This window comes from Crocuta crocuta, unplaced genomic scaffold (assembly GCF_008692635.1).
Source record: "Crocuta crocuta isolate KB4526 unplaced genomic scaffold, BGI_CrCroc_1.0 scaffold299, whole genome shotgun sequence".
Taxonomy (NCBI): domain Eukaryota; kingdom Metazoa; phylum Chordata; class Mammalia; order Carnivora; family Hyaenidae; genus Crocuta; species Crocuta crocuta.
Window position 1 is genome coordinate 12780034 of NW_027532747.1, and position 26213 is coordinate 12806246.

At 36.8% G+C, this 26213-nt stretch overlaps 1 protein-coding gene across 1 annotated transcript in view; it reads left to right on the forward strand.

The window, feature by feature from the left end:
- EML5 (EMAP like 5) overlaps positions 1-26213 on the forward strand; it is a 174125-nt gene that overhangs the window by 87196 nt on the left and 60716 nt on the right. The window contains exons 16-22 of the mRNA XM_077780840.1: positions 4902-5007; positions 6343-6436; positions 7003-7103; positions 12039-12241; positions 12857-12968; positions 14496-14623; positions 19840-19981. Coding sequence (XP_077636966.1) covers positions 4902-5007; positions 6343-6436; positions 7003-7103; positions 12039-12241; positions 12857-12968; positions 14496-14623; positions 19840-19981 — 886 coding nt within the window. The remainder of the gene's footprint in view (positions 1-4901; positions 5008-6342; positions 6437-7002; positions 7104-12038; positions 12242-12856; positions 12969-14495; positions 14624-19839; positions 19982-26213) is intronic.

Genomic DNA, 26213 nt, shown 5'->3' on the forward strand with positions numbered 1-26213 from the left:
AAGGCATGATCTTGCCATGGTAAACATTCCTGTTCTGAGGGGGAAGGCATATATGCAAGAAAAGTCATGATACAAAGTTATAAAACAGGGCTTCTTAACCTTGACACTATTGACATTTTGGGCCAGATAATTCTTTGTTGTGAGGATAATTGCATTGTTGCGGACAGTGTAATCCTATGTATTGCAGGATGTTTAGCAGCATCCCTGGCCTCTACTCACTAGATGTGGTTAACACCACCCACTCATTTGTGATAACCAAGAAGGTCTCCACAGTGTCAAATGTTTCCTGGGAGGCAAAGATGGCCCCCTGCTGAGAACTGCTAATGAGGTGATATGCATAAATTCCTTTGCAGTGTAAAAAAGGACTGATTAATTGTGCCTAATAGAATCCGGGAAACTTTCATGGAGATGATGACATTTGCTCTGAGCACTTTACCTGACAGGAGGTTGGAGAGAGTATTCCAGGTGTGTTATTTGGAAAAGTGGGGCAAAAATCCCACAAAACACACCCTATTTGAAGAACTTTGAGTAGCCTAAAGTATTCAAATTTTAGGGGTATGATAAAGAGCTAATTAAAAAGGTTTTTGGTAAGGTCCTCAGGGGCACTGTTTATCTTTTAGTTTATATAAAAGGTGCCTCTTAAAGCACAATAATTTACCCATTGCATTTGGCAGGGAGTTTCAGTGTTATTCTGGCAGTGCTCTAATGAAAGCTGTATAAAAACTGGTCATTTGCTACCACAATTCTGGCATTGGAGAGAATTCAAACTAGATTAGATTAAAAGTCATTATGCCCACAAGACATCTCTGGATACCTACTGTAGGGGAAGCAAAATTTTAGCTCTAGACATCCTAGATTTTCAGCTAGGTCTCTTTAACAACAACAAAAAAATGTTTACCAGAGAAGAACAAAAAAGCTTATTAACAGGTGTAGTGCATATCACGTTGGAGAAATCTAAACCAAAGTAACTCAGGATGGTGGCTTAGGATTCCACCTTATATAGAAAGCAGCAGATTCTTAGAGAAATGACAGGGCAAAGGAAAGCAGTTTTAGGCTTCTAAGGGCGACAGGCTGTGGGAAGGTATATATATAGGATGAAACTCCTGGAGTAAGGTTTCTTGGGATTCCTCTTGTGCTGTCTCTGGGCTGAGTCTGTCTCCAATAAAGGGAGAACTTACATAAACAACAGGTTGTATATTGTCAATTGTATTGCAATAAAGTTGAAAAAGTCATATATATATCTTGCATTTATGCAGAAAAGGAGGTGGAGTTTTAGGAGTAGGGGTTGTGTTTCTTTGTTGCCCTCTGCTCAAAATAATTTTTGTGTCAAAGAGGCATATTTTAGGGTGATATATTCTGGTTTCTGTCACCATCAAGCCATAGCTCTTTTGCTTCTGGCTTCACTTGAACAACAGTAACTCTGCTTGAGGCATTGCAGACGCCAAGCCTTTCTCCCAAGGCACAGGCTTACACTGCCTTCTCTATTTCTCCCAGTGCTTTCCATTTCTTTCCTGGATTACATTTCAACCAACCAATCTCATTTCTATAATTATAGACTTCTAAAATAAATACGTCTCTTAAAATTGTTAAAAATGAAAAAATTTCAAAAGTAGAAGTATTTCTGAAGTATTTTATCTGAGGGCTTTGAAATTTAGATGACAAATTTAAATGGTGTTCTGTTTTGTTGGGGTAGAGTACAAATAATGCTCCTCTGTCATGAACTGTGATTGTAATTGGAGGTGAAAGAAGCTTGAAAGAACATTACCTACAACTTGACTATGTTGACTTTACCCTAATTAGAAAATTTTTGTTTAATTCAGATATCTGTTGAGTGCTTCTTATTTTCAAAGCATTAAATATTGTGGGAAAACACAAAGATAATTCATATTGGCTGCCACTGTCGAGAGCTCCCAAACTAATATGAGTTAGATGGATTACTGTATGTATACAGTTCATGAAAAATTTACCTAAAACACATTCATTTAGATATCTTGTGGGTAGTTCAGATGCAGCATGTGCAAAATGGAGATAAATGAGATTAAGCTTTCCTTTCAAACCTGCTTATCCTCGCATTTCCTCCTTGGAACAGGACGTTATATTAACCTGGTTGCCTAAGCCCGAAAGTCTGACTTGTTCTCCTCACACATTATAGCCAGTGAGTCCCAGAGTTGCCTCCAAGATTTGCTCTGAATATAGCTCAGTTCTCTACCATGAATATATCTCTGACGTGTTGTTTTGTTTTTGTATTTTACCTTCTCTGCTGGCAGCCCTTTGCTTCATGATTTCTAATCTGTTGTTATAACCAACCAACTAGTCTTATATCTTCAGATTTTTTTCCCCCTAACCATTTTCCCAATCCACTAATAATCTTTTCTTCTGTGTTTATCAGTAGCTTTTAAGCTAATGACTAAGCTCATTAGCATGCAGCTTAAGATTTTAACCTAGGCCAACTCCATACTCCTTTTATATATATATATAAATATATGAGAATATATAGAAATATATATATGAAATTTATATAAATAAAAATATATATATTAATGTTTATTTTTGAGAAACAGAGAGAGGGAGATAGATTTGGGGTGGGGGGCAGAGAGAGAAGAAGACACAGAATCTGAAGCAGGCTCCAGGCTCTGAGCTGTCAGCACAGAGCCAGATGCAGGGTTTGAACTCAATGAGATCATGACCTGAGCTGAAGTTGGATGCTTAACCAACTGAGCCACCCAGGCGCTCCCAGACTCCTCTTTTTATCTCTTACAATTATTTCCTCGTAAACTATGCTTCTACCTTTTGAGCTTTTTAGAATTTGTCCATGTATAATACTGTTTCACATCTTTTACTTCGTTCCCTCCTCTGGAAAATTCTTACCTTCCACTTCTATTCAATCCTCCAACTTTATCTAATTCCTATTCCTATTAAAATGTAGGTTAAGTAATGTCTGAAAACTTGCATAACCTCTCCCCTCATCCTTGACTACTATGCTCCACCTGTGCCCTAATAGCACTCACTTTTATCTTTGCCAGCACTGAATGTGGTGGTGTTCAAGCTTCTCCACCTACTAGCTGTGGGAAAATTACCTAGCCTCTCTCTGCCTTAGTTTCCACATGTTTTAAAATAAGGGTACTGGCAATGCCGATCTCAGAATTGCTGATTAAATGAGTCCATCCTTGTAAAGCATTTAGAACAGTTTCTGGGACATAAGTCAGTTTTCAGTAAATGTTAGCCTTTGTCGTCATCGTCATCATCATTTCCATGTGAGATTGAGATGTCCTGTAGGCAATTGGAAATGTAAGTCTTGGGGCGCCTGGGTGGCATAGTCGGTTAAGCGTCCGACTTTTGCTCAGGTCATGATCTCACTGTTCATGGGTTTGAGTCCTGCATCGGACTCTGTGCTGACTGCCAGCTCAGAGCCTGGAGCCTATTTCAGAGTCTGTATCTCCCTCTCTCTCTGACCCTCCCCTGCTCACGCTGTCTCTCTCTCTCCTAGAAATAAATAAAAATACTAAAAAAAAAAAAAAGGAAATGTAAGTCTTAAATTCAGAAGAAGAGTTTAATGGTTAGAAAGTAGAATTTGGGAGTTACTTGTTGATTTAACCATTGAAAGTGAAAGTGAGATACCACAAGACAAAAATGTGGAATGAAAAGACTGGAATATTAAAGACAGAATCTTGGGGAATTTTATATTTAAGGGGCAGGTAATGCAGTTGTGAAGGAAACTCGGTATTAAGAGTCCAGGAGATAAAAGAACCAGGAGACAGTGCTACCATGACATTATCAAAACTGTCAAACTCTTCAGAAGTTTAACAGAAGACTGGGGCGCCTGGGTGGCTTAGTTGGTTGAGCGTCCGACTTTCGCTTAGGTCATGATCTCACGGTTCGTGGGTTTGAGCCCCGCGTCGGGCTCTGTGCTGACTGCCAGCTCAGAGCCTGGAGCCTGTTTCAGAGTCTGTGACTCCCTCTCTCTCTGACCCTCTCCTGCTCATGCTGTCTCTCTCCTAGAAATAAATAAAACATTTTTAAAAAAAATTTTAAAAAAGAAGTTAAACAGAAGACTTAATGGTCCATGGGAACATTTGGCTGAAGAACTTAGTGAAATACTGGCTGATGGCAGTCTTGTTATTTGTTATGTCTTTATATAAAATCAGTCTCAAAATTAATAATAATTGGTAGCTGTATCTATTATTTCAACAGTTGCCTTTACAGGCAAACCTATTCTTGCTCTTTATCCTTCTAGTTAAAGATAGTGATCACTTGAGTCTAAGAGAATGATTATGAATTGATAGGTTACCTGTGCATCAGTGAACCTCTAAATCAACTTAAAACCTAAGTGATAGCATCTATTCAGTCTTAACTTCTTAGTACTTTAACCCCTTTGTATTTTTGTTTTTAGCATTAACCTAGCCTAGAATGTACTTGCTTGCTTTTCTTTTTATCTGAGACTGCACTTTCTGAAGGCCCAGGTCAATTATCATCTCTTCCATTTATCTACAGCCATTCGTCTTCCTTAAGCATCTATTACCAGATATCGATTTACCTGAAAATGTCTTGTTTTCCCAATGAGTTTGCAAAATTTACCTGAATGTCTTAGTGCTTGCTGTTGTAGCTGGAAATACAACTAACTATAGGTGCTCAGGGAGAATTATCTTTATTGATGAAGTATAGGATAAGATTTGTGAGTCGCACAGAACAGTCCTTGAAACACTGAACTTAGCCTCATTAGCATTTCAACAAATGTAAGAAAGAAATGTCAGTCACGTAGGTGAGCTGCTTTATAATTATTATTTGATAAATGCCCATAACAAACAAAGGCTTTAAAACCTCCTCTTTTATTTCCTTTTAATTCATATGAAAATAAGAAGTTTAATTGTATAAGATGACTTTTATAATTCTTTCTATTGTAGGTAGGTAGGGATCCCTCAATTCACATATGGGATACAGAGACCATTAAACCATTGTCAGTATTAAAGGGCTGCCACCAATATGGTGTCTGTGCTGTTGATTTCTCAGGTAAGGCTGTTTTTTGTCTCAGTAAGAAGGGTCAAAATGCAGAGGTGATCTATATATAGCATTATCAGTCAAACCAGTGTTGCCTAAACTTGTCATGTAGCTATGACCTACACAGTTGTTTTCAAATGTGCATACTATTGTCGTAACCAGTCAGGGCAGAGGGTGTGGGTGTGTGGCTAGCTTATAATTTAATGAGTGTTATTTTTAATACCCATTAATATAAGTATGTTTCTATTAAAACAAAAAATGTTAAGATAATGTCTAAAACCATCTCAATTACTGCTTACTATATGTACCTCCCACTTTGAGAACACCCCAATCTCACTTAGTATTTCACAGCCACAGAATAAACTGAGAATGTTTAGGGTGAAAGCTAAGAAGGAAAGAGGTGAATGCTGAGATATTTGTTTTCTAGCGTTTCTACAGAGTGATTATCTTACAAGAATGATTTCAAACCATTTTAGCTCTTTGCTGTATATTTAAAACTTTAACAACTGCAGGTAGATCTACAATGAAAGCTAGGATGTGGATTGGGGAGAGGGTTTTATTTTATTTCAAGAAACGGCACATTTGTGCTTTCTGCTATTGTAGCTGACGTGAAAGTGAATTATTGGGGGAAAGTGTAAATATGCATGTAGGGACCTGCTGATAGTCAAGAAACAAGAAGACTAATGGCAAACTAAGGGAGTCAACGAGAAAAATATCACAGGTAGTGATAACAGACTAATTGAGGTTTGCAAAAAGTGGCAGGGTGGAAAATGTTTGTGTAGTTTGGGCCTTAGCAGCCTATCAACATGTGCACACCTCTCAGCATGACTGGCTTAGTTCAGTCATTTGTCTATTACATTCATTACTTGTTTGGTAATAGTAACAACTAATATAATTGACCTTTACTACCAATGGCCATACTAATGACAGTATGTGGTTGTAACCTACATCTTTTTTATTTAGTTAATTTTCGTAATCATTAGAAGTTCTTATATCGCAATAGAGTTCTTACAGTAAATTTAATTGAAGTAAATCTTTGCTTCTTTCTTAATATTTTCTTTACTTCGAGTTTTAAAATCTCTTTTTTCCACTTATCTTCCTCCTCCCCATCCTAACCTGGAAATGAGGCCAGAGAAAAATAACAATGTTTAGATGCATTGAGAAATTATTCTTCCCCTGCTTACAAATTCTGGTAATTTTATAGGTATGCTATATGTATGCATACCTAACATTTAACATCATTTTATAAAATTTTAAATTTAGTACTGTGGTTTTAGAACATATACTGAATGTTTTTTATCTTCTGAATGTTAATGGTCAGTATCTTTCTCTGATTCATTTTTATAGCGGATGGGAAACGTTTGGCTTCAGTTGGAATAGATGATAGCCACACTATTGTGCTCTGGGACTGGAAGAAAGGGGAGAAACTTTCAGTAGCAAGGTGGGGAAAAAACTTGATATCACATTGGCACAGTACTAAAATCACTTAAAATTTTTTGAAACAGTTTTGAAATCAAACAAACATGTCTTTTTTTTAATTGCTAACATCTTTCTTACCATTGAATAAATAGTATAATTATGGTAAAAAGACAAATTATTTAAGGATTCATGCTTCTTTTAGTACATAGACAATGGCCAAATAAAAGATAGTTTAAGAGGAACTTTGTGTTTGGAATGGCTATGTTCAGCTATAACAAATTTTATAAAATTTTTTTCTTTAACTGATTAATGCCACAGTTTTCCTATGCACAGTACTATAGTAGGTGCTATCCATAAGTTCACTTCACACTGTTCCTATCTCTTAAGATTCTGTTGAGAAGAGTTAAGAAATTAAAATTATGACAAAATAGCAAATGTGCAAATGCATTGTTACATGGCCCAAACCTGAAAGATAAGAGGGCCAAGGGTTCAGTAATGGAGTGATCAAGGTGGGGGATGGATTAGACAAAAGATTGTTATGGGAAAGATTTGTCTTCATAGTTAAAATATTGTTTTTTTTTTTTCCAGAGGAAGTAAAGATAAGATTTTTGTTGTAAAGATGAACCCCTATGTGCCTGATAAATTAATTACAGCTGGAATTAAACACGTGAAGTTTTGGCGTAGAGCTGGTAAGGAAGTGCTTCTTTTTACTCCTTTGAAACTTAAGAAATTATTACTCTTAAAAGTGATTTAGCTAAGTGCAGTGCAGTATCTGAGATTGGATCCTGGAACAGGAAGGAGACATTAGTGGATAAACAGGTGAAATCTGAATGAGGTCTGGAGTTCATTGAACAGAAATGCATCAAACATGTTGGTTTCTTAGTTTTGACAAATAGTCGATAACATGTAATATGTTAACATCAGGTGAAATTGGGCAAGAGTACAGAAGAATTCTCTGTTACCCTTGAATCTTTTATGAAAATCTAAAATTATCCAAAATATTTTTAAGTGATTCACAATTGTCTTGATATATCATAAACAAATGGAAGATTGATTTTATTGTCATTTATTGACTACACTGATGTAGTATTCATATTTTCAGAAGGGTTTAACTTATGACATTAGTTGAGTGATGCCCAGACTCCTTTCTTCTGTTAAAGACATATTTTTATTATAAACTGAAAATGAAAATTTTTGCAAAAATTCTTTATATGCTTTAAAATGATACAGAAGTGGAAAATCGTATTGCTTGAGTCTATCTAAGCCTTAGCCCACTTACACCTTTCAGATGAAATACACAAATATAGGAAGAAATAAAACATGTGGAAACGAATAGTCTTAGTAAAGACATTTCCCAAGTTCAAGTTACTTTCAAATTGTAAACTATATAGAACATGAATTTTCAGACCTGAATTTACTACTTTATCACAAACTCATCAGATCATAGTGTATATACATTTACAGAGTAAAAAGAAGTATTTTCCCATTTTCATTCCTATATATTTAAACAAAATTTTAGAGTGTCTTATTTACTTGGAATTGCAGATACCAAACAAGTAATGCTTATTATTTCTGTCTTGGAAAAAACCAAAAACCTTTATACTTTCTTTGAAATAAGAGACTTAAATAGTTTTAGAATGAAGAGATTTGCAGTTGAATAACTTTTTCTTTAAGGTTGATTAGTCATATAGTAGACCTCAAACTGAACCATATGGATAAATGTTAAAACTTTGATGTGCCTTCCAACCTCGTCACTTTTGAGGTTCTGATCCCTGGAGTTCATTCACTAACCAAGTGAGAAATAAGTAACCACTTTATTCGTCTGAGTAAGTGCTAATTCTCTAAATGCATAGTTTTATGTAAATTAAGTAATGATGGCTTAGGCCTGAGTCTAACCGGGAGTTTGTGACTTCCTGTCTCAGATCTAGGCTTTGAGAATTCCAGCTTATGAATTATTAATCTGTCCTCTAAGGAATTTGAACTCTGTTTCATGGTGGGTAGGGGAAGGGAGCCACCAAGAGTTTTTGAGTGCAGTGATGACATGACCTGGTACAATAGGAATATGTTATGCTGTGTCTACCAGAAAACCCAGTTTATTATCTAAACCAGGGGTGGCAAACTCTTTCTGTAAATGGGGAAGTAGCAAATACTTTAGACTGCCTAGGCCCAGGGACAAAACCAAGAATATTATATAAGTACTTACAGAACAAGAGCAAAAATTCCTGCCCTGTTTTATACCCAGTTGCCTTTAACTGGAGATATCCTCTCCAAGATCAACTTGCTGTAGTGAGAGGGCCTGGCAGTTTGGGCTGGGGAACCACGGTCAGTCTTACTCTGCCCCAGTGACACATAGGTCCTAGTGTGTTCTCCTGCAGAGCCCTGCCTTCTCACCTTGAGGAGCTAGCCAGGGTTAAAGCAACTCTTAGACTGAATTCCACTGCCAGGTGCTCAGTAGTTGCCATTTGCAAAGTCCTCAACTTGTCGATGGTAACCAGCTTAGACTTTGGGAAACTACTAGTTGGCAGCTAAAAGTTGGAGAGGCAGGTTCTGGAAGCAGAGAAGGAAATAGGCATGGCCTGTGTAGCTCACAGTGCTAACCTGTTCCAGTGGGCTCTGTACAAAAACAGGTGGTGGCAGGGTTTCGCCCACAGCCTGTAGTTTGCCTCTCCTGCTCCAGATGCCAGTCTGTGCTCTCGTGAAAGCCAGTCCTTTCACTTGTATACTAGATCCTTTCTCTTCTCACCTACTCAAGGACATCACTGCAGCTCTTCTTCCCTTTCTCTCCTGCATCCTCACTTTTCCCTCTTATTCTTTCCCTCAGCATACAAGTGTGGGGTTATTCTTCTATCTCAAAAAAATAAAACCTAACAACTAGACCCTGGAGTTGCTAATCAATTTCTCTTCTTATCTATGTACAGTAACACCTTACACCATTCTTTAAACATTTACTTTGCAATTTATCTTGTCCTTCTTTCCCTTGAGAGAGTTCTGACCTATTTTTCTTCTCTCACCAATCCACTTAATTATCCTTCAAAGTTCACTAACAATTCTGACTGCTGTGTTAAGAAGTCAGTCTTCTGAATACACTTGGAATATGACTACTTTTTAACAAAGTATTATTTTTTTTAGTATTGAAAATTATTTTTAATGTTTGTTTATTTTTGAGAGAGAGAGAGAGAGCACAAGCTTCGGGGAGGAGCAGAGAGAGAGAAGGAGACACAGAATCTGAAGCAGGCTCCAAACTCTGAGCTGTCAGCACAGAGCCCATTACAGGGCTCGAAATCTTGAATTGTGACATCATGACCTGAGCCGAGGTCAGACACTTAACTGACCAAGCCACCCAGAAGTCCCATTTGGAATATGGCCACTTTTCATCATTTTCCATGCAACTACCCTGGTCCATGCCACTTTTATCATTTGCCCAGATGATTGAAATAGATATCTACTTTTTTCTTCCTTACTATTCTGATCTCCTCTCAACCCAGAAGTCAGAATGAACCTGTTAACACATGATAGGCGAGATTTCATTCCACTAACCATTTCCCATCTCGTGTAGAGTAAAAATTTAAACCATTACAATGGCCCGTAATGCTGCCCTTGACCTCCGTGGCCCCATCTCGCATTACTTCCTACCTTATTTTCTTTGCTACACCATACTGACCTCTATAGCTGCTCCTTGAAGGTTCTTGTCACATTCTTGCATCCAGGCCCTTGGTGATCCCTCTGCCTTAAACCCTCTTCTTGCAGGGCTTGCTCTTGCTACTTCCTTCAGGTCTTCATTCAACTACTACCTTCCTCGTGAGGCTTTTCTTAACCACCCTACTTTATATTGGCCCCTGCCTTTTCTTGTCTCCTGTTTATGCTCACATTTTCTACATAGCACCCATCATTATCTGTTAACATACTGTGCATTTTACTTGTCATATTTATTGACTGTCTCACCAGGAAACTCCATGAGAGCAGGGAAATTTGTTGTCTGTTTTGCTCATAGCTCTACCCCACAGTGCCTTGAATAGTGCCTGGCATATATATTTACTGAATGAATGAATGAATAAATTAGTTCAATTGGGAAAAAAATGGGCAAAAGAAAAAATAGGTAATGAATGACCAATAAAAATAGGAAAATATGATAAAAGTCAATCAGAAATATTAAAACTCAATAAAATTCCGTTGGTATTTCGTATCTCCCAGTCTAACAATACAAAATGTTCCTGAAAGGTGGAAAACAACAAGAACTCCTTTCATTTTAAATGGGAGTGTAAATCAGTGCCTCAATTTTGTAAAATAGTTTGAGGGGCAACATTTGATACCCCTCATCTATATGCTTTCCCTTTTGCACGTACCCTGTGGTCATTCTTAGGCATTCCTAGAGAATCTCTTGTACTTGTGTAGAAGAGGCCTTTACAAGAATGTTTAAAGCAGTGTTTTCAATAGCAAAAGCTGGGACGCAACTTAACTGCCCAATAATAGGAAAATGGACAGGCAGTTACGTTCATATAATGGAATGCTTATATAATTATGAAAATGCATTTTCTAAATGTACAAATCAACATATATAAAACTCCAGTACAGATTGTTGGTGATAAAAACAAGTTGCAAAGGAATATAGTTGACCCTTGAATACCACAGGAGGTTAGGGTGCTGATGCTGCATATAATTTTTGACTCCCCAAATACTTCTTATAGCCTATTATTGACCCAAACCTTTACCAGTGACATCAACAGTCAATTAACACATATTTTGTAAAGTATATGTGTTATGCAGTATAATCTTACAATAAAGTAAATTGGAGCAAGGAAAATATTAAGAAAATCATAAGGTGGGGTGCCTGGGTGGCTCAGTCGGTTCAGTGACTCTTGATTTTGGCTCAGGTCTTGATCTCACCATGCATGAGATCGAGCCCCATGTCGGGCTCTGTGCCAAGTCTGCTTGGGATCCTCTCTCCCTCTCTCTCTGCACTACTCTACATGCACGCACACTCTCACTCTCAAAGATAAACATTAAAAAAAAGAAAATCATAAGGAAGAGAAAATCCATTTGTCATACTGTATTGAAAAGTATCATGTAAAAATGGACTTGTACATGGTTCAAACCACTGTTCAGGGTCAACTGTATGCACAGGATGGTATTTATAGAAAATCTTCAAACATTATATTGCCTAAGAATTTATAAATAAGTAGTAAAGTAAGTATAAAGGAATGATGGAATAATCAACATCACATTCAGAATAGTAAGGGGTGAAGAAGGGAGATGGGATTGACATCATGTTTTGTTTGTTTTTGCAATTTTATGTAGGTTGTTAGGGGATATACGTACATTCATTGTATTGGGGGGTTTTTTTGTACTTTTTTGCTTTCTTAAATATTTCATAGTAAAAATTTTGAAAAGCAATTCAAAGTGCTAAGGACTGATTAAAGCCAACTTAATGTAGATGTTTTTATCCAGAAGGCTGTGGCCTTATAGCTGCTGTGTGTATAGCCGTCTCAGCCAGGCAAGTCACTGATTGAGAGACTTACATTTTTCTTTTTAAGTCTCTAAACAATTCCAATAGAAAAGAAATTTTTATCACTTTATAATTTTATACATTTTAAAAGTGGTACTTCTGTGATATTTTAATGAACCAGGGGGAGGATTGATTGGAAGAAAAGGCTACGTGGGCACACTGGGAAAAAATGACACGATGATGTGTGCAGTGTATGGATGGACTGAAGAGATGGCTTTTTCTGGAACATCCACAGGAGACGTGTGTATCTGGAGAGATGTCTTTCTTGTGAAAACAGTTAAAGCACATGATGGGCCAGTGTTTAGTATGCATGCGTTGGAAAAAGTAAGTGTCTGAAAGATATTTTTACATTAAACATAATTTGATGATGGATTGTAGAGCATTTTCACAAGTAAAGGAATATTGCCGTTCTGCTTAGCTGAGCCACCCGGTAATAATCTGTAAACTAGAGCCTTTCTAACTTCTTTTATTCCTCTTTCAAACTCCTGAACACAGACTGGAATGGGTCTGCTATTTAAAAAAAGTTTCACTTAATATTTATTAATCTCTTCTTATGTGTGAACAGTGGTTTAAGTGCTTTATTATCACCATATCCTGTGAGGTAACTACTGTTGTTACCCTCTCTTTTTGAAGGATGGAATTACGAAGCATCCAAGAGAATATATGTATCTTGCTGAACGTGGTAGATCTACCTTATGGTTCCAGATTACAGACCTTGCTCTTAAAGTCCTGTCCTAAAAGTAGAATGTTTAGTGTTACTGTAAATAGTTTTGTAGATTCCATGTTGATGTATAAAAAACATACTGGATTATTCTAATTTGTTTATAAGCTGTAACTTTTAGCTGTAAATGTTTTCCTCTAGAGGTTTGCAACATAAAGGGGATTATTATTTTTTTCAATACTTAGATCTTTATTAACATGAAGCTTTTACTTTCAAAGGGATTTGTAACTGGAGGAAAAGATGGTGTGGTAGCTCTTTGGGATGACTCCTTTGAAAGATGTCTCAAGACCTATGCTATAAAAAGAGCCGCTTTGGCACCAGGATCTAAAGGTGATTTGAGATTTAATTTAATTTGAGCAATAAAAGGTTAATTGTTTATTAACATGCATGGTCACTGAGGTGGAGCACCTGGAATATATTTTTCCATCTTTGCTAGATAGGCCTCAGAATTTAATGGGAAAAGCTATTTAACTGGATGCCTGAATCATTGCTGTCCTTTCATATGAATCTGTTTTATGTGACACAGATGGTAAAATATTGACCAAGTGCAAGATTATTAGTGGTAATTTTATCATTTTTAATTTTTCAACAAAAATTGCCTATATGGGCATCACATTTACCATCAGTCAGGAATTTGTGTTCAAGCTTGGTGGTTTCTTTCACGTTCATGTTTTGTTGACGCTTCCTGTCTTTTCTTGCAGGCCCTCCCTTTTACCCTTGCTCTCTGTGTACTAAGGCGCTACATCACATTCTCTGTGACCTCCACGCCTTTCTGTGTGCTATAACTTTTGCCTAGAATTTGCCCTTTCTCCTCTCTCTTGCCCCCTCCAATTACCTGACCGTATACTCATTTTTCAAATCTGAAACACTGTTTCTTCTAGGATGATTTCTTCCGCTCCTTTCTCCCCTCCATCCCCTCAGAAAAAGTAAAATTCCCTTACATTATGCTCCTCTCTTACTATGCTCCTCACACAGGGCTAATTTCCTCATTATATGCTCTGGGAGGGCAGGAGCTCATGCTGCTCTGTTTACCAGTATATGTCTGAAGCTTTCCTAGGACATAGTAGACATACATGAATCAATCTTAAGTTGAGTTGAATTAAAATTACTAGAGGGGCACCTAGGTGGCTTAGTCGGTTAAGCATCCGACTTTCAGTTAGGTCATGATCTCGCGGTTCGTGGGTTGGAGCCCCGCGTCGGGCTCTGTGCTGACTGCCAGCTCAGAGCCTGGAGCCTATTTCGGAATCTGTGTCTCCCTCTCTCTCTGACCCTCCCCTGCTCACGCTGTCTCTCTCTCTCTCTCTCTCCTAGAAATAAATAAAAATATAAAAAAAATAAAAAATAAATAAATAAAATTACTAACTAGAATATTGTAGTGCTCTAAGAAGGTAAGGAGGTGAATGAAGAAACAGTTGTTAGAATAATAGTAAGGGAGCTGGGTGGGATAAGAGATAATTGTATATAGGTGGTACTGTTTTTTGTTGTTTGTTTATTTTGAGAGAGAGCGCTTGCAGGGGAGGGGCAGAGAGAGAGGGTGAGAGAGAATCCCGGACGGGCTCCACCCCTTCAGCACTGAGCCTGCTGTGCGGGCCGATCCCTTGACCCATGACACCATGAGCTCAGCAGCAATTGAGAGTCAGACACTTAACCCACTGAGCCACCCCTGCACCCCAAGGTGGTACTTTTGAGATTAGTAAATTGAGTGGTTTGGGAAAATGTGGTGCATTTATTAGCATACTTAAAATACAGGAAAAAGCAACCTTGTAATGTAATTTTTCATTGTCAAAGTAGCATGATGTACATCCTTGTATTCTAGGGACTTTATACCTAGAAGAATATCTCCACTTAATATTTCAGGTCTTCTCTTGGAAGATAACCCATCTATACGTGCCATATCATTAGGACACGGTCATATTTTAGTTGGCACAAAGAATGGTGAAATACTAGAAGTGGATAAAAGTGGCCCAATAACACTTCTGGTCCAGGTAATTTGAAAAAATTAATATACTGTTTATATGCAATTGATTAATATGGAAGAGCCAAAGGTTAACAATAGTGAAAAATAATGTTAAATTGATTAGGGAAATATATGTATATGAATATATGTATAAATGAAGTATATTTGTTGAATCTAAGGCAGTTGTTTTTTGTGAACCTCTTCGTTTTCATCCTTAAGTTTCTAATTAAAAAAATTAAAAATGAATGTATACTAAAATTTTTCTGAAAATATTTATCAGTGAAAATGTTAATAATAAAACAAATATTTAAAATAATACAAAGAGGGACGCCTGGGTGGCTTAGTCGGTTAAGCGTCCAACTTTCGCTTAGGTCATGATCTCGTGGTTCGTGGGTTCGAGCCCCGCGTCGGGCTCTGTGCTGACTGCAGCTCAGAGCCTGGAGCCTGTTTCAGAGTCTGTATCTCCCTCTCTCTCTGACCCTCCCCTGCTCACGCTGTCTCTCTCTCTCCTAGAAATAAATAATAAAAATATTTTTAAAAAATAATAATAATACAAACATAAAAATAATAGCAATACCAACATTTGTGTGGTAGAAATATAAAATGAAAAGGCAGGATCAGCTGATCCTTAACATTTTCATCAAGAATGCTGTATTAAGCTTTTAAGTATACATTTCCTTTTTTTTTTTTTTAATGTTTTATTTATTTCTGAGGGAGAGACAGCATGAGTNTTCCTATATGTATTATATTTTTCTGAAAAATATGGAGAGCAATAAATACTATAAAACATAGTAAGTGAGGTAGGATCTCCCCTAATGAAAAATTGTCCTCCTGCATTTCTAGATGGTAGCACCAATTTTAAGTTTACTTTTTATTCTGAAAAACAATTATATTCTTTCTTATTATTTTTTCTTCAACCCCACTCCCCGCCCCCCACCTCACTTCTGTTAAAACATCAAAGAGCACACTTAGAGGAGAGCACTGCACGTGCTTTAATGTTCATATAATATCCTGATGTACCAAGGAGAATTTGTAAGCAAATAAGAGAACATTTCATATTAAATTTACCATCAAAATTTGATGTCTTACTCTTTAACTTCAGTTACATAATATTCCTTTTAAAAATTTATTTTTAAGTTTATTTATTTTGAGAGAAAGAGAGCATGAATGGGAGTGGGACAAGGCAGCAGAGAGAGAATCCCAAGCAGGCTCTACTCTGTCAGCACACAGCTCGACACGGAGCTCGATCTCACAAACAGTGAGATTATGACCTAAACTGAAATCAGGAGTCAGACACTCAACTGACTGAGGCAACCAGGAGCCCCACATAACACTGCTTTGGAGTAAAAAGATGATGAAAGTCATCGTGTTTAACATGTTTATGATCTCTTGGAAAATATTAACACAAGTACACTTTTACAGGTGAATCCACAGAACTTTTCAAAAACAGACAACTTTATAATTGTAAGATTTTGAAATGATAAATATTAGCCTATTATTATTTCTATTTATTATAGAGCTTAAGATATCAGATATCTGTTCTCTGTCTCTTGAACCTCAGAAACAAGACCGGGATGTCAGGTCTCATCATTATTATGGGTCCAGCATTGTGTTTGAGGTCTAAGCCAATCTAGAAAAAAGAGCAGTATAGGTCTAAGTGTTGGAAATAAATGGATAACACTGTCAGTATTTGCAGATATTATAACCCTATACTTTAGGTATTCAAGAGAATAAACTGAAAAATTATTAGAACTAATTAAGGAATCCTGTAAAGTGAGATTCAAAATCAGCATCTAAAGGTCAATAGTATTTCTGTATATTAGCGATAACCAGTTAGAAAATATGACATAGAAACAGTATTCACAAAGAAAAATATACAATAGCCAGGAATAAATATAGCTAAAAAACTATTTAAGATCCATATATAATTTTACTGAAGACATGAAATATATGAATGACTTATGAATTCAGTATGATCATAAACCAAATCCAAATGGTATTTTTCAAAAATTCTGGAAAGTAACCATCTAGAAGGAAAAAAAATACTCAAAAAGAATCCAGAATTTTTTGAGAAACTCCATGCTAGAAATAAGATAAAACTATAGTAATTAAAAGTGGGGGAAGTGTGAATATACAGGGAAATGGAAGTCAAAACTGCAGTGAGACATCACCTCCTACCTGTCAGAATGGCTAAAATCAAAAACTCAAGAAATGACAAGTGTTGAGAAAGTTGTGGAGAGAAAGGAACACTCCTGCACTGTTGGTGGGAATGCAAACTGGTGCAGCCATTCTGGAAAATAGCATGGAGGTTCCTCAAAAAATGAAAAATAGGACTATCCTGTGATCTAGTAATCACACTACACGGTATTTACCCAAAAATACAAAAACACTAATTTGAAGGGATACATGCACCCTGTCTTTATTGCAGCATTATTTACAACAGCCAAACTATGGAAGCTGCCCAAGTATCTATTAACTGATAAATGAATAAGAAAGATGTGTGTATATACATATCTATACACACATACATACATATATGCACATATACATGCATATGTATACATACACATACGTATAGACACATGCATACATATATACATGCATACATATATATATATTATGGAATATTATTCAGCCATAAAAATGAAATCTTACCATTTGCAAGATGGCAACATGGATAAAGCTAGAGAGTATGATGCTAAACAAAATAAACCAGAGAAGGACAAATACCATCTGATTTCACTCATGTGTGAAACGTAAGAAACAAAACAAATGAACAGAGGGGGAGAAAAAAGGAGACTGAAAATCCAGACTCTTAACTGTAGAGAACAAACTGAGGGTTACCAGAGGGAAGGTGGGGGTGGGGGGGGGACAGGGAATGGGTGAAATAAGTGATGGGATTAAGAGTACACTTATCTTGATGAGCACTGAGTAATATATGGAACTGTTGAATCCCTGTATTGTACACCTGAAATTAACATTGTATGTTATCTACAGTGGAATTAAAAAAAAAATGTGGAGATGTATATACATAACAAGTGCGTTCCAGATGAATTAAAAAAAAAAACATGTACAGCAGTGTTGTAGCAGCATTGTGTGGGTCAGTTTGAGGAATAGCGCCTCTTAACAATGTTACATTGTATCCATGAACATGGGATCTTTCCGTTAAGTTAGATCATCTTTAACTTTTTTCAACAGTTTAATTTTTAGTATACAAGTCTCATAGTTATTTTTTAAATAATGGATCAATTATTCTAACAGTTTTTTAGTGGATTTTTAGGATTTTTTATATATAAGATCATGTGAATTGCAAATACAGTTTTACTGTTCCCCTTCCAGTTGGGATGCCTGTTGTTTCTTTTTCATGGCTAATTATCCTGGCTGGAATCTTCAGTGCAATGGAGATCAGAAGTAGTGAGAACAGACAACCTTGTCATCTTTCTAATTTTAAGGACGAAGCATTCAATCTTTACCATTAAGTTTAGTATTAACTAGATTTTTCATAGATGCCTTTTATCAGATTGAGAAATTACACTCCTGTTCCTAGTTTGATGCAAGTTTTTATCATGAAAGATTGTGTCATTTGTCAAAACCATTTGTCAAATGCTTTTTCTTTGTATATTGAGAGATTGTCATTTTTTTTTTTATTCTGTTGATATGGTGTATTACATTAATTGGTTTTTATCTTTTAAAACAACCTTGTGCTTGCTTTGGCAGCACATATACTAAACCAACCTTGCATTCCTGAGATAAACCCTCCTTGGTTATGGTGTAGAAATCTTTTGTATATGTTGGAATCAGTTTGTTAGTGTTTAGTTGAAGATTTTAATTTTAGCATCCACATACTGTATAAGGGATCATGGGTCTATAGTTTCCTAGTGTTGTCGGTGTGGTTTTGGTATCAGGGTCATTTTGGCTCCATAAAATGATTTGGGAAGTGTTCTTTCCTCTTTGATAGTCCTTTTCCCTGGCTACACTCAACTGCTGAACTCCATTAAATTGCTGGCTGATTGCTCTACTGTTTTCAACATTTCCCCAGAACACAAATTGCTCCACAGATTGAATAAAGTCAGGCTTCTTAAAGAAGACACCTTTTCCTAGGTTAATGTTTGAGATTTATTTTGACTTTAAGCAATATCTCCCAGCAATCTCTGAGATTGCCCTGGTTCTGTTGAACAAACTCACTAGCCTTCCGAGTAGCCTATATGTTTAAGGAGCACCAGTCAGCTCCCAGTTGCCTTTCATCACAACCTTCATTGTTTTTGAAAGCACCTTTAGGCTTGTCCCTTCCTTTGAGAAGAGATTAGGAGGTATTTTATGGCTTGGTTTTTCTTCCAGGCACAGTCTCTGATCCAAGGCTCTAAAGTTGAGGGTGGTAATAGTGATGCCTCTTTTTTGAGTGTCCCTTGGTTTAGAAGCTGAGTACTCCATTTTGGGAAGGGGTAGTAGGGAGAAGTAGCCTCAGATCTTCTTGGGTTGAACTGAAGCCCCAATATTCTTAGTGGCATGACCCCCAGTGTAGAGCCTCCATCTCAAATAGGGATGGGCAGAAGGGAGTTCCCACCTGTGTGCAGCACTCATCAAGGATGTAGCTGTTAGCAGGCAGCTGAGGGCACGGTAAGAAATGCTGTCACCTGCCCCTTCTGGGAAAATAGCCCATCAGAGCAGGGGAAGGAGAGAGAGCACCCATACCCTGTGTTGTTTACATCAGTCTGGTGTGGGGCTTTCAGGTCAGTGAGTTGGAGACGGAGGAAAGGAGTGGGTCTCTGTTCAGTACTGAAAAACTTTCATTGTTCTTGCCAAATATTAGCAGACTTTCATGACTAAATGTTTCTTCATTTGTCATATCTCCTTGGAACCATTTCCAGAGACCTTAGTTTTTTGTTTTTTATGAATTGGAACAGTTTCACTGGGGAGCAGATCTGCAGCACTCCTTCCTCTCACACGCAGGAAGTTCTCCTAATGGCAGTTACTAACATTCCAAGGCAGGGAGTTCCTTTTCTCCTCATTCAGTGAATATCTTAGGATTTTAAACTAATTTTGATAGTAACTTGATTATATTGTAATTGTGAAGATAAAGTTGTTACAGAGGTATTTTAAGGTGTCTTCCAAAGATAAAAAATGTTTTAGTAGATCAATCTATTATTCATTATCCTATCATATATTATCAAGTGTTGTCTTTAGTTTTCTTTTAAATACACATATTTTTAGGTCAAATGGATCTTAACTATGTTCTCTTTGTAGGGACACATGGAAGGAGAGGTGTGGGGTTTGGCTACACATCCTTATCTGCCTATCTGTGCTACTGTAAGTGATGACAAAACCTTAAGAATATGGGATCTCTCTCCTAGTCATTGTATGTTGGCTGTCCGGAAACTGAAAAAGGGTAAGAGGCTCTCAGATTTGAACACTGATTAACATGTTAGTCACATTTAGTCACAATTTTCTCACTATCACAAATCTAAGAAAGCAATAGTAGATAATATAAAAAAGGTTTTACGTATTCTATGTTTACTTGCTCATGATGCTATATAAAGAAGATGCTATATAAAGAAAATGAATTATACCCAGTCTTTGCTTTATGAGACCTGAGACCTCCTATGAGCATACCTATTCTGCCTGCTAGCTGTGACATGTTGGAAGAAAAAATATGTAATTCAGAATAAAAAACAAAGAAAGAAGGCCTTAATTTATAAAGGGGCAGCAGAATTGAGAGGATATTTTAGGATGAAACAGAACTAAGAGCATTGTGTAGGAGGCAAAATAAGCTAGCCTATCAGAATAGAGAGATAAGGTGCTCAGTTATTACAGCAAGGCTGACACTATTAACATAGGGCAAATGAGGATGTACCGATAGCTTTACATTTCTTTTTTATTGTTGTTTTTTAATATTTTTTATTTATTTCTAGGAGAGAGAGAGAGAGACAGTGTGAGCAGGGGAGGGTCAGAGAGAGAGAGAGTCACAGACTCTGAAATAGGCTCCAGGCTCTGAGCTGGCAGTCAGCACAGAGCCCGACGCGGGGCTCGAACCCACTAACCGCGAGATCATGACCTAAGCGAAAGTTGGACGCTTAACTGACTAAGCCACCCAGGCGCCCCTAGCTTTACATTTCTTAGTGAGGTTGTAGGGACTGTTATTTTAGAGCATGGAGGTATTAAAGGAGGAGCTGTGTTTGAAAAGGCTGGGGATTGTGACTGTAAGAAATGTGATAGAATCAGCAGATGAAGGAAAGGATGGTCAGGCCATAATAAGGGACAAGTTAAGGTGAGGTAACATGAATTTGTAATTTAGTTTATTTTTACGTCTATTAAAAGTTAGAGTCTGTTCTTCTAGTGTTACTGTATTTAACATTTGTACTTAACAAAAAATCTGAAACTAATCACAGTCTCTAGAATAATTGAACTACTGTCACTGTCCTTTTTTTTTTTTTTAGTTTTGATGTCCAGCATTTTCATTCTATGGTTGATTTTCCCCCTGAGAACTAGAGAAGATTACCAAATATTAGCAGTTCTATACTGAACTTTCTACATGAAGGGTTACAATAAGATCACAAAAGCACAGTCACACCTCTGTGTACACAGGAAATCATGGTGTCAAATAGTCGTCTTCACAAGGCCATAGGAAGTCAATCAAATTTGGAACATATGTTTAATAGCCCTTAGACTTTCTTTCTTTTTTTATTGAGGTATAATTGACATATAGCATATTAGTTTCAGGTATACAACATAATGATCCAACATTTGCATATATTGTGAAATGATCACTACAATAAATCTAGGTAACATCCATCACCATACATAGTTACAAAATGTTTTCTTTTTATGATAACTTTTAAGATCTTCTCTTTTAACAGCTTTCAAATATGCAATACAGTATTATTAATTATAGTCACCATGATGTACATTATATGCCCATGACATACTGATTTTATAACTGGAAGTTTGTACCTTTTGACCTTCTCACCTACTTTGCCCACCTGCCACTGGCAACCAGCCTGTTCTTTGTATCTATGAGTTTGTTGTTGTTGTTTTTAATGTTTTTTATTTATTTTTGAGAGAGCGAGAGGGGGAGAGAGAGAGGGAGACACGGAACCTGAAGCAGGCTCCAGACTCTGAGCTGTCAGCACAGAGTCTGAGGCAAGGCTCGAACTCATGAAATGGGAGATCACGACGTGAGGCAAAATGAGATGCTTAACCGATTGAGCCACCCATGCACCCCTGTCTTTGTTTTTTTAGATTCCACATATCAGTGAGATGGTATAGTGTTTGGCAAGATGTCATTCATTTTTGTGGCTGAATAATATTCCACTGTGTATGTGTGTTTACACACCATTTTCTTTACTCACTTATTCATCAGGCACGTAGGTTGTTTCTGTATCTTGATTATTGTAAATAATGCTGCAATGAAAATGGGGGTGCATATGTCTTTTTGAGTTAGTGTTTTCATTTTCTTCATATAAGTACCCAGGAGTGGAATTGCTGCATCATATGGTAATTCTGTTTTTAATTTTTGAGAATTTGGTTTTTCTAATTCCTCTTCAGTTGGACATTATTATTGTTCAATGCAGTCAGTGTTTACTTTGGTTTATCTATGCTTACACATTTTTTTCACATTTTCTTGTATCTCGGAGATTTTTTCTTTTATCATTTTCTTCTGAAATACAGTCTTAGAGTTTCTTTAATAAAGACTTGTTGGAAATTCCTTCAGTTTGCTTTGTCTGAACCAGTGGCATTCCAAGTAGAAGATGGGGGGAGCAGTCTGTTCCAGCAGCGAAAGTATTTTTATCCCTGACATTGCAGTTCTTAAAAAGCAAACTGATTTTTTTAAATTGATGTATAGTTGACATTAGTTATATTTTCTGTTTCGTCATGATTCAGTCTTGGTAGGTTGCATGTTTTAGGAATTTATCCATTTCTTCTAGGTTGTCCAGTTTGTTGGCATATAATTGTTCATAGTAGTCTCTTATGATCCTTTGTGTTTCTGTGGTATCGTTTGTAACATCTCTTTCATTTCTGATTTTATCTGTATCCTCTCGTTTCTTGGTGAGTGTAGCTAAAGGTTTGCCAATTTTATTTGTCTTTTCAAAGAACTAGTTCTTAGTTTCATTAATTTTTCCTTTTATTATTTTAGTCTGTTTGATTTCTGTTCTAATCTTTGTTATTTGCTTTCTTCTATTAACTTTGGCCTTCAGTTCTTTTTTCCCCGCTAGTTCCTTGAGGTGTAGTGTTAGGTTGTTTATTTGAGACTTTGTTTCTTCAGGTAAACATTTAGCACTGTGAACTTCTCTCTTAGAATTGTTTTTGCTGTATCTCATAAATTTTGGGATGTTACATTTACATTTTTCTTTGTCTCAAGGTATTTTTTATTTTTCTTTTGAGTTCTTCTCTGACCCATTGGTTGTTCAGTAGTATGTTGTTTAATCTCCATGTCTTTGTGAATTTTCCATTTTTTTCATGTAAATAATTTCTAGTTCCATACTGTTGTAGTTGGAATAGATGCTTGATATGATTTTAGTCTAGATTTATTAATACTTGTTTTGTGGCCTAACATATGATATATCTTAGAAAATGTCCCATGTGCACTTGAGAAGAATGTATTCTCTTGCTTTTGGATGGAATATTCTGTAAATAACTGTTAAGCCCGTCTGGTGTGACATGCCACTTAGGGCTGTGTTTCCTTATTAATTTTCTATCTAGATGATCTATCCATTGATGTGAGTGAGGCATTAAAGTCCCCTACTATTATTGTATTGCTATCTACGTCTGCCTTTAGGTCTGCTGACATTTGCTTTATGTATTTAGGTGCTCTTCTGTTGGGTGCATAAATATTTACAAATGTTTCTTCCTCCTGCAGTGATCCCTTTATCCTCATGTATTGACCTTCTGTTCTTTGTCTCTTATTACAGTCTTTGTGTTAAAGTCTATTTTGTCTGACAAAAGTATAGCTGCCCAGCTTCCTTTGGCTTCTGTTTGCATAGAATATCTTTATTCATTCCTGCACTTTTATTTTCTGTATGACCTTACTTCTACAGTGTGTCTCTTGTAGGCCATATATAGATGGGTCTTATATTTTTATCCTTTCAACTACACTTTCTTTTGATTGGAGCATTTAATCCATTTACATTTAAAATAATTATTGATAAGCATGCATTTATTACCATTTTGTTTTCTAGCTGTTTTTTTGCAAATCTGAATTTTTTTTGAGGAAGAAGTTTTTAGTTTTTTATTAATAATTTATTTTTTAATTTACATCCAGGTTAGCATATAGTACAACAATGATTTCAGGAGTAGATTCCTTACTGCCCCTTACCCATTCAGCTCATACCCCCTCCTACAACCCCTCCAGCCACCCTCTATTTGTTCTCTATATTTAAGAGTCTCTTATGTTTTGCCCCTCTCCTGTTTTTTATTATTTTTGCTTCCTTTCCCTCATGTTCATCTTTTGTATCTTAAAGTCCTCATGTGAGTGAAGTCATGTATTTGTCTTTCACTGAATGACTAATTTCACTAAGCAAAATACCCTCCAGTTCCATCCATGTAGTTGCAAATGGCAGGATTTCATTCTTTTTGATTGCTGTGTAATGCTCCATTGTATCTATATACCACATCTTTATCCATTCGTCTGTCGATGGACATTTGGGCTCTTTCCATACTTTGGCTATTGTCAGTAGCACTGCTAGAAACATTGGGGTACATAAGCACTTTGAAACAGCACACCTGTATCCCTTAGATAAATATCTAGTACTGTAATTGCTAGATTCTATTTTTAATTTTTTGAGGAAACTCCATACTGTTTTCCAGAGCGGCTGCACCAGTTTGCATTCCCACCAGCAGTGCAAAAGAGATCCTCTTTCTGCACATGCTCACCGGCATTTGTTGCTGCCTGAGCTGTTGATGTTAGCCATTCTGACAGGTGTGAGGTGGTATTTCATTGTGGTTTTGATTTATATTTCCCTGATGATGAGTGATGTTGAGCATCGTTTCATGTGTTAGTTGGCCATCTGGATGTCTTCTTTGGAGAAGTGTCTGTTCATGTCTTTAGCCCATTTCTTCACTGGATTATTTGTTTTTTGGGTGTTAAGTTTGATAAGTTCTCCTGTTTCAGATTCTGTGTCTCCCTCTCTCTCTCTGACCCTCCCCTGCTCACGCTGTGTGTGTGTGTGTGTCTCTCTCTCTCTCTGTCTCTCTCTCTCAAAAATAAATAAAACATTAAAAATAAAAATAAAGGGGCGCCTGGGTGGCTCAGTCAGTTAAGCATCTGACTTTGGCTCAGGTCATGATCTCACGGTTCATGGGTTCGAGTCCTGTGTTGGGCTCTGTGCTGACTGCCACTCAGAGCCTGGAGCCTGTTTCATAGGACCCTCCCCTGCTCACGCTGTCTCTCTTTCTCTCAGAAATAAGTAAAACATTATAAAAATAAACTAAAACAAAAAAGTTTGATAAGTCCTCTATAGGTTTTGAATACGAACCCTTTATCTGATATATCGTTTGCAAATATCTTCTCCCATTGTGTCAGTTGCCCTTTAGTTTTGCTGATTATTTCCTTTACTGTGCAGAAGCTTTTTATTTTGATGAGGTCCCAGTAGTTCATTTTTGCTTTTGTTTCCCTTGCCTCCAGAGACGTGTTGAGTAAGAAGTTGCTGGGGCCGAGGTCAAAGAGCTTTTTGCCTGCTTTCTCCTCAAGGATTTTGATGGCTTCCTGTCTTATGTTTAGATGTTTGATCCATTTTGAGTTTATTTTTGTGTATGATGTAAGAAAGTGTCCAGGTTCATTTTTCTGCATGTCACTGTTCAGTTTTCCCAACGCTCCTTGCTGAGGAGACTGTCTTCATTCCGTTTGATATTCTTTCCTGCTTTGTAAGAGATTAGTTGGCTATACGTTTGTGAGTCCATTTCTGGGTTCTCTATTCTGTTCCATTGATCTGAGTGTTTTTATGCCAGTACCATACCGTCTTGATGACGACAGCTTTGTAACATGGCTTGAAGTCCAGGATTGTGATGCTGCCAGCTTTGGTTTTCTTTTTCAGGATTGCTTTGGCTATTTGAGGTCTTTTCTGGTTTCATACACATTTTGGGATTGTTTGTTCTAGCTCTGTTAAACAATGCTGGTGTTATTTTGATAAGGAATTGCATTGAATATGTAGATTGCTTTGGATAGTATTGACATTTTAACAATATTCTTCCTATCCAGGAGCATGGAATATTTTTCCATTTTTTTGTGTCTTCAATTTCTTTCATAAGCTTTCTATAGTTTTCAGTGTATAGATTTTTCACCTCTTTGGTTAGATTTATTCCTAGGTATTTTATGGCTTTTGGTGCAATTATAAATGGTCAATTCCTTGATTTCTCTTTCTGTTGCTTCAATATTGGTGTATAGGAGTGCAACCGATTTCTGTGCATTGATTTTTGTATCTTGCGACTTTGCTAAATTCATGGATCAGTTCTAGCAGTTTTTTGGTGGAACCTTTTGGGTTTTCCATATAGAGTATCATGTCATCTGCAAAGAGTGAACGTTGGACTTCCTCCTGGCCAATTTGGATGCCTTTTATTTCTTCGTGTTGTCTGATTGCTTAGGCTAATTCTTCCAATACTGTGTTAAATAACAGTGGTGAGAGTGG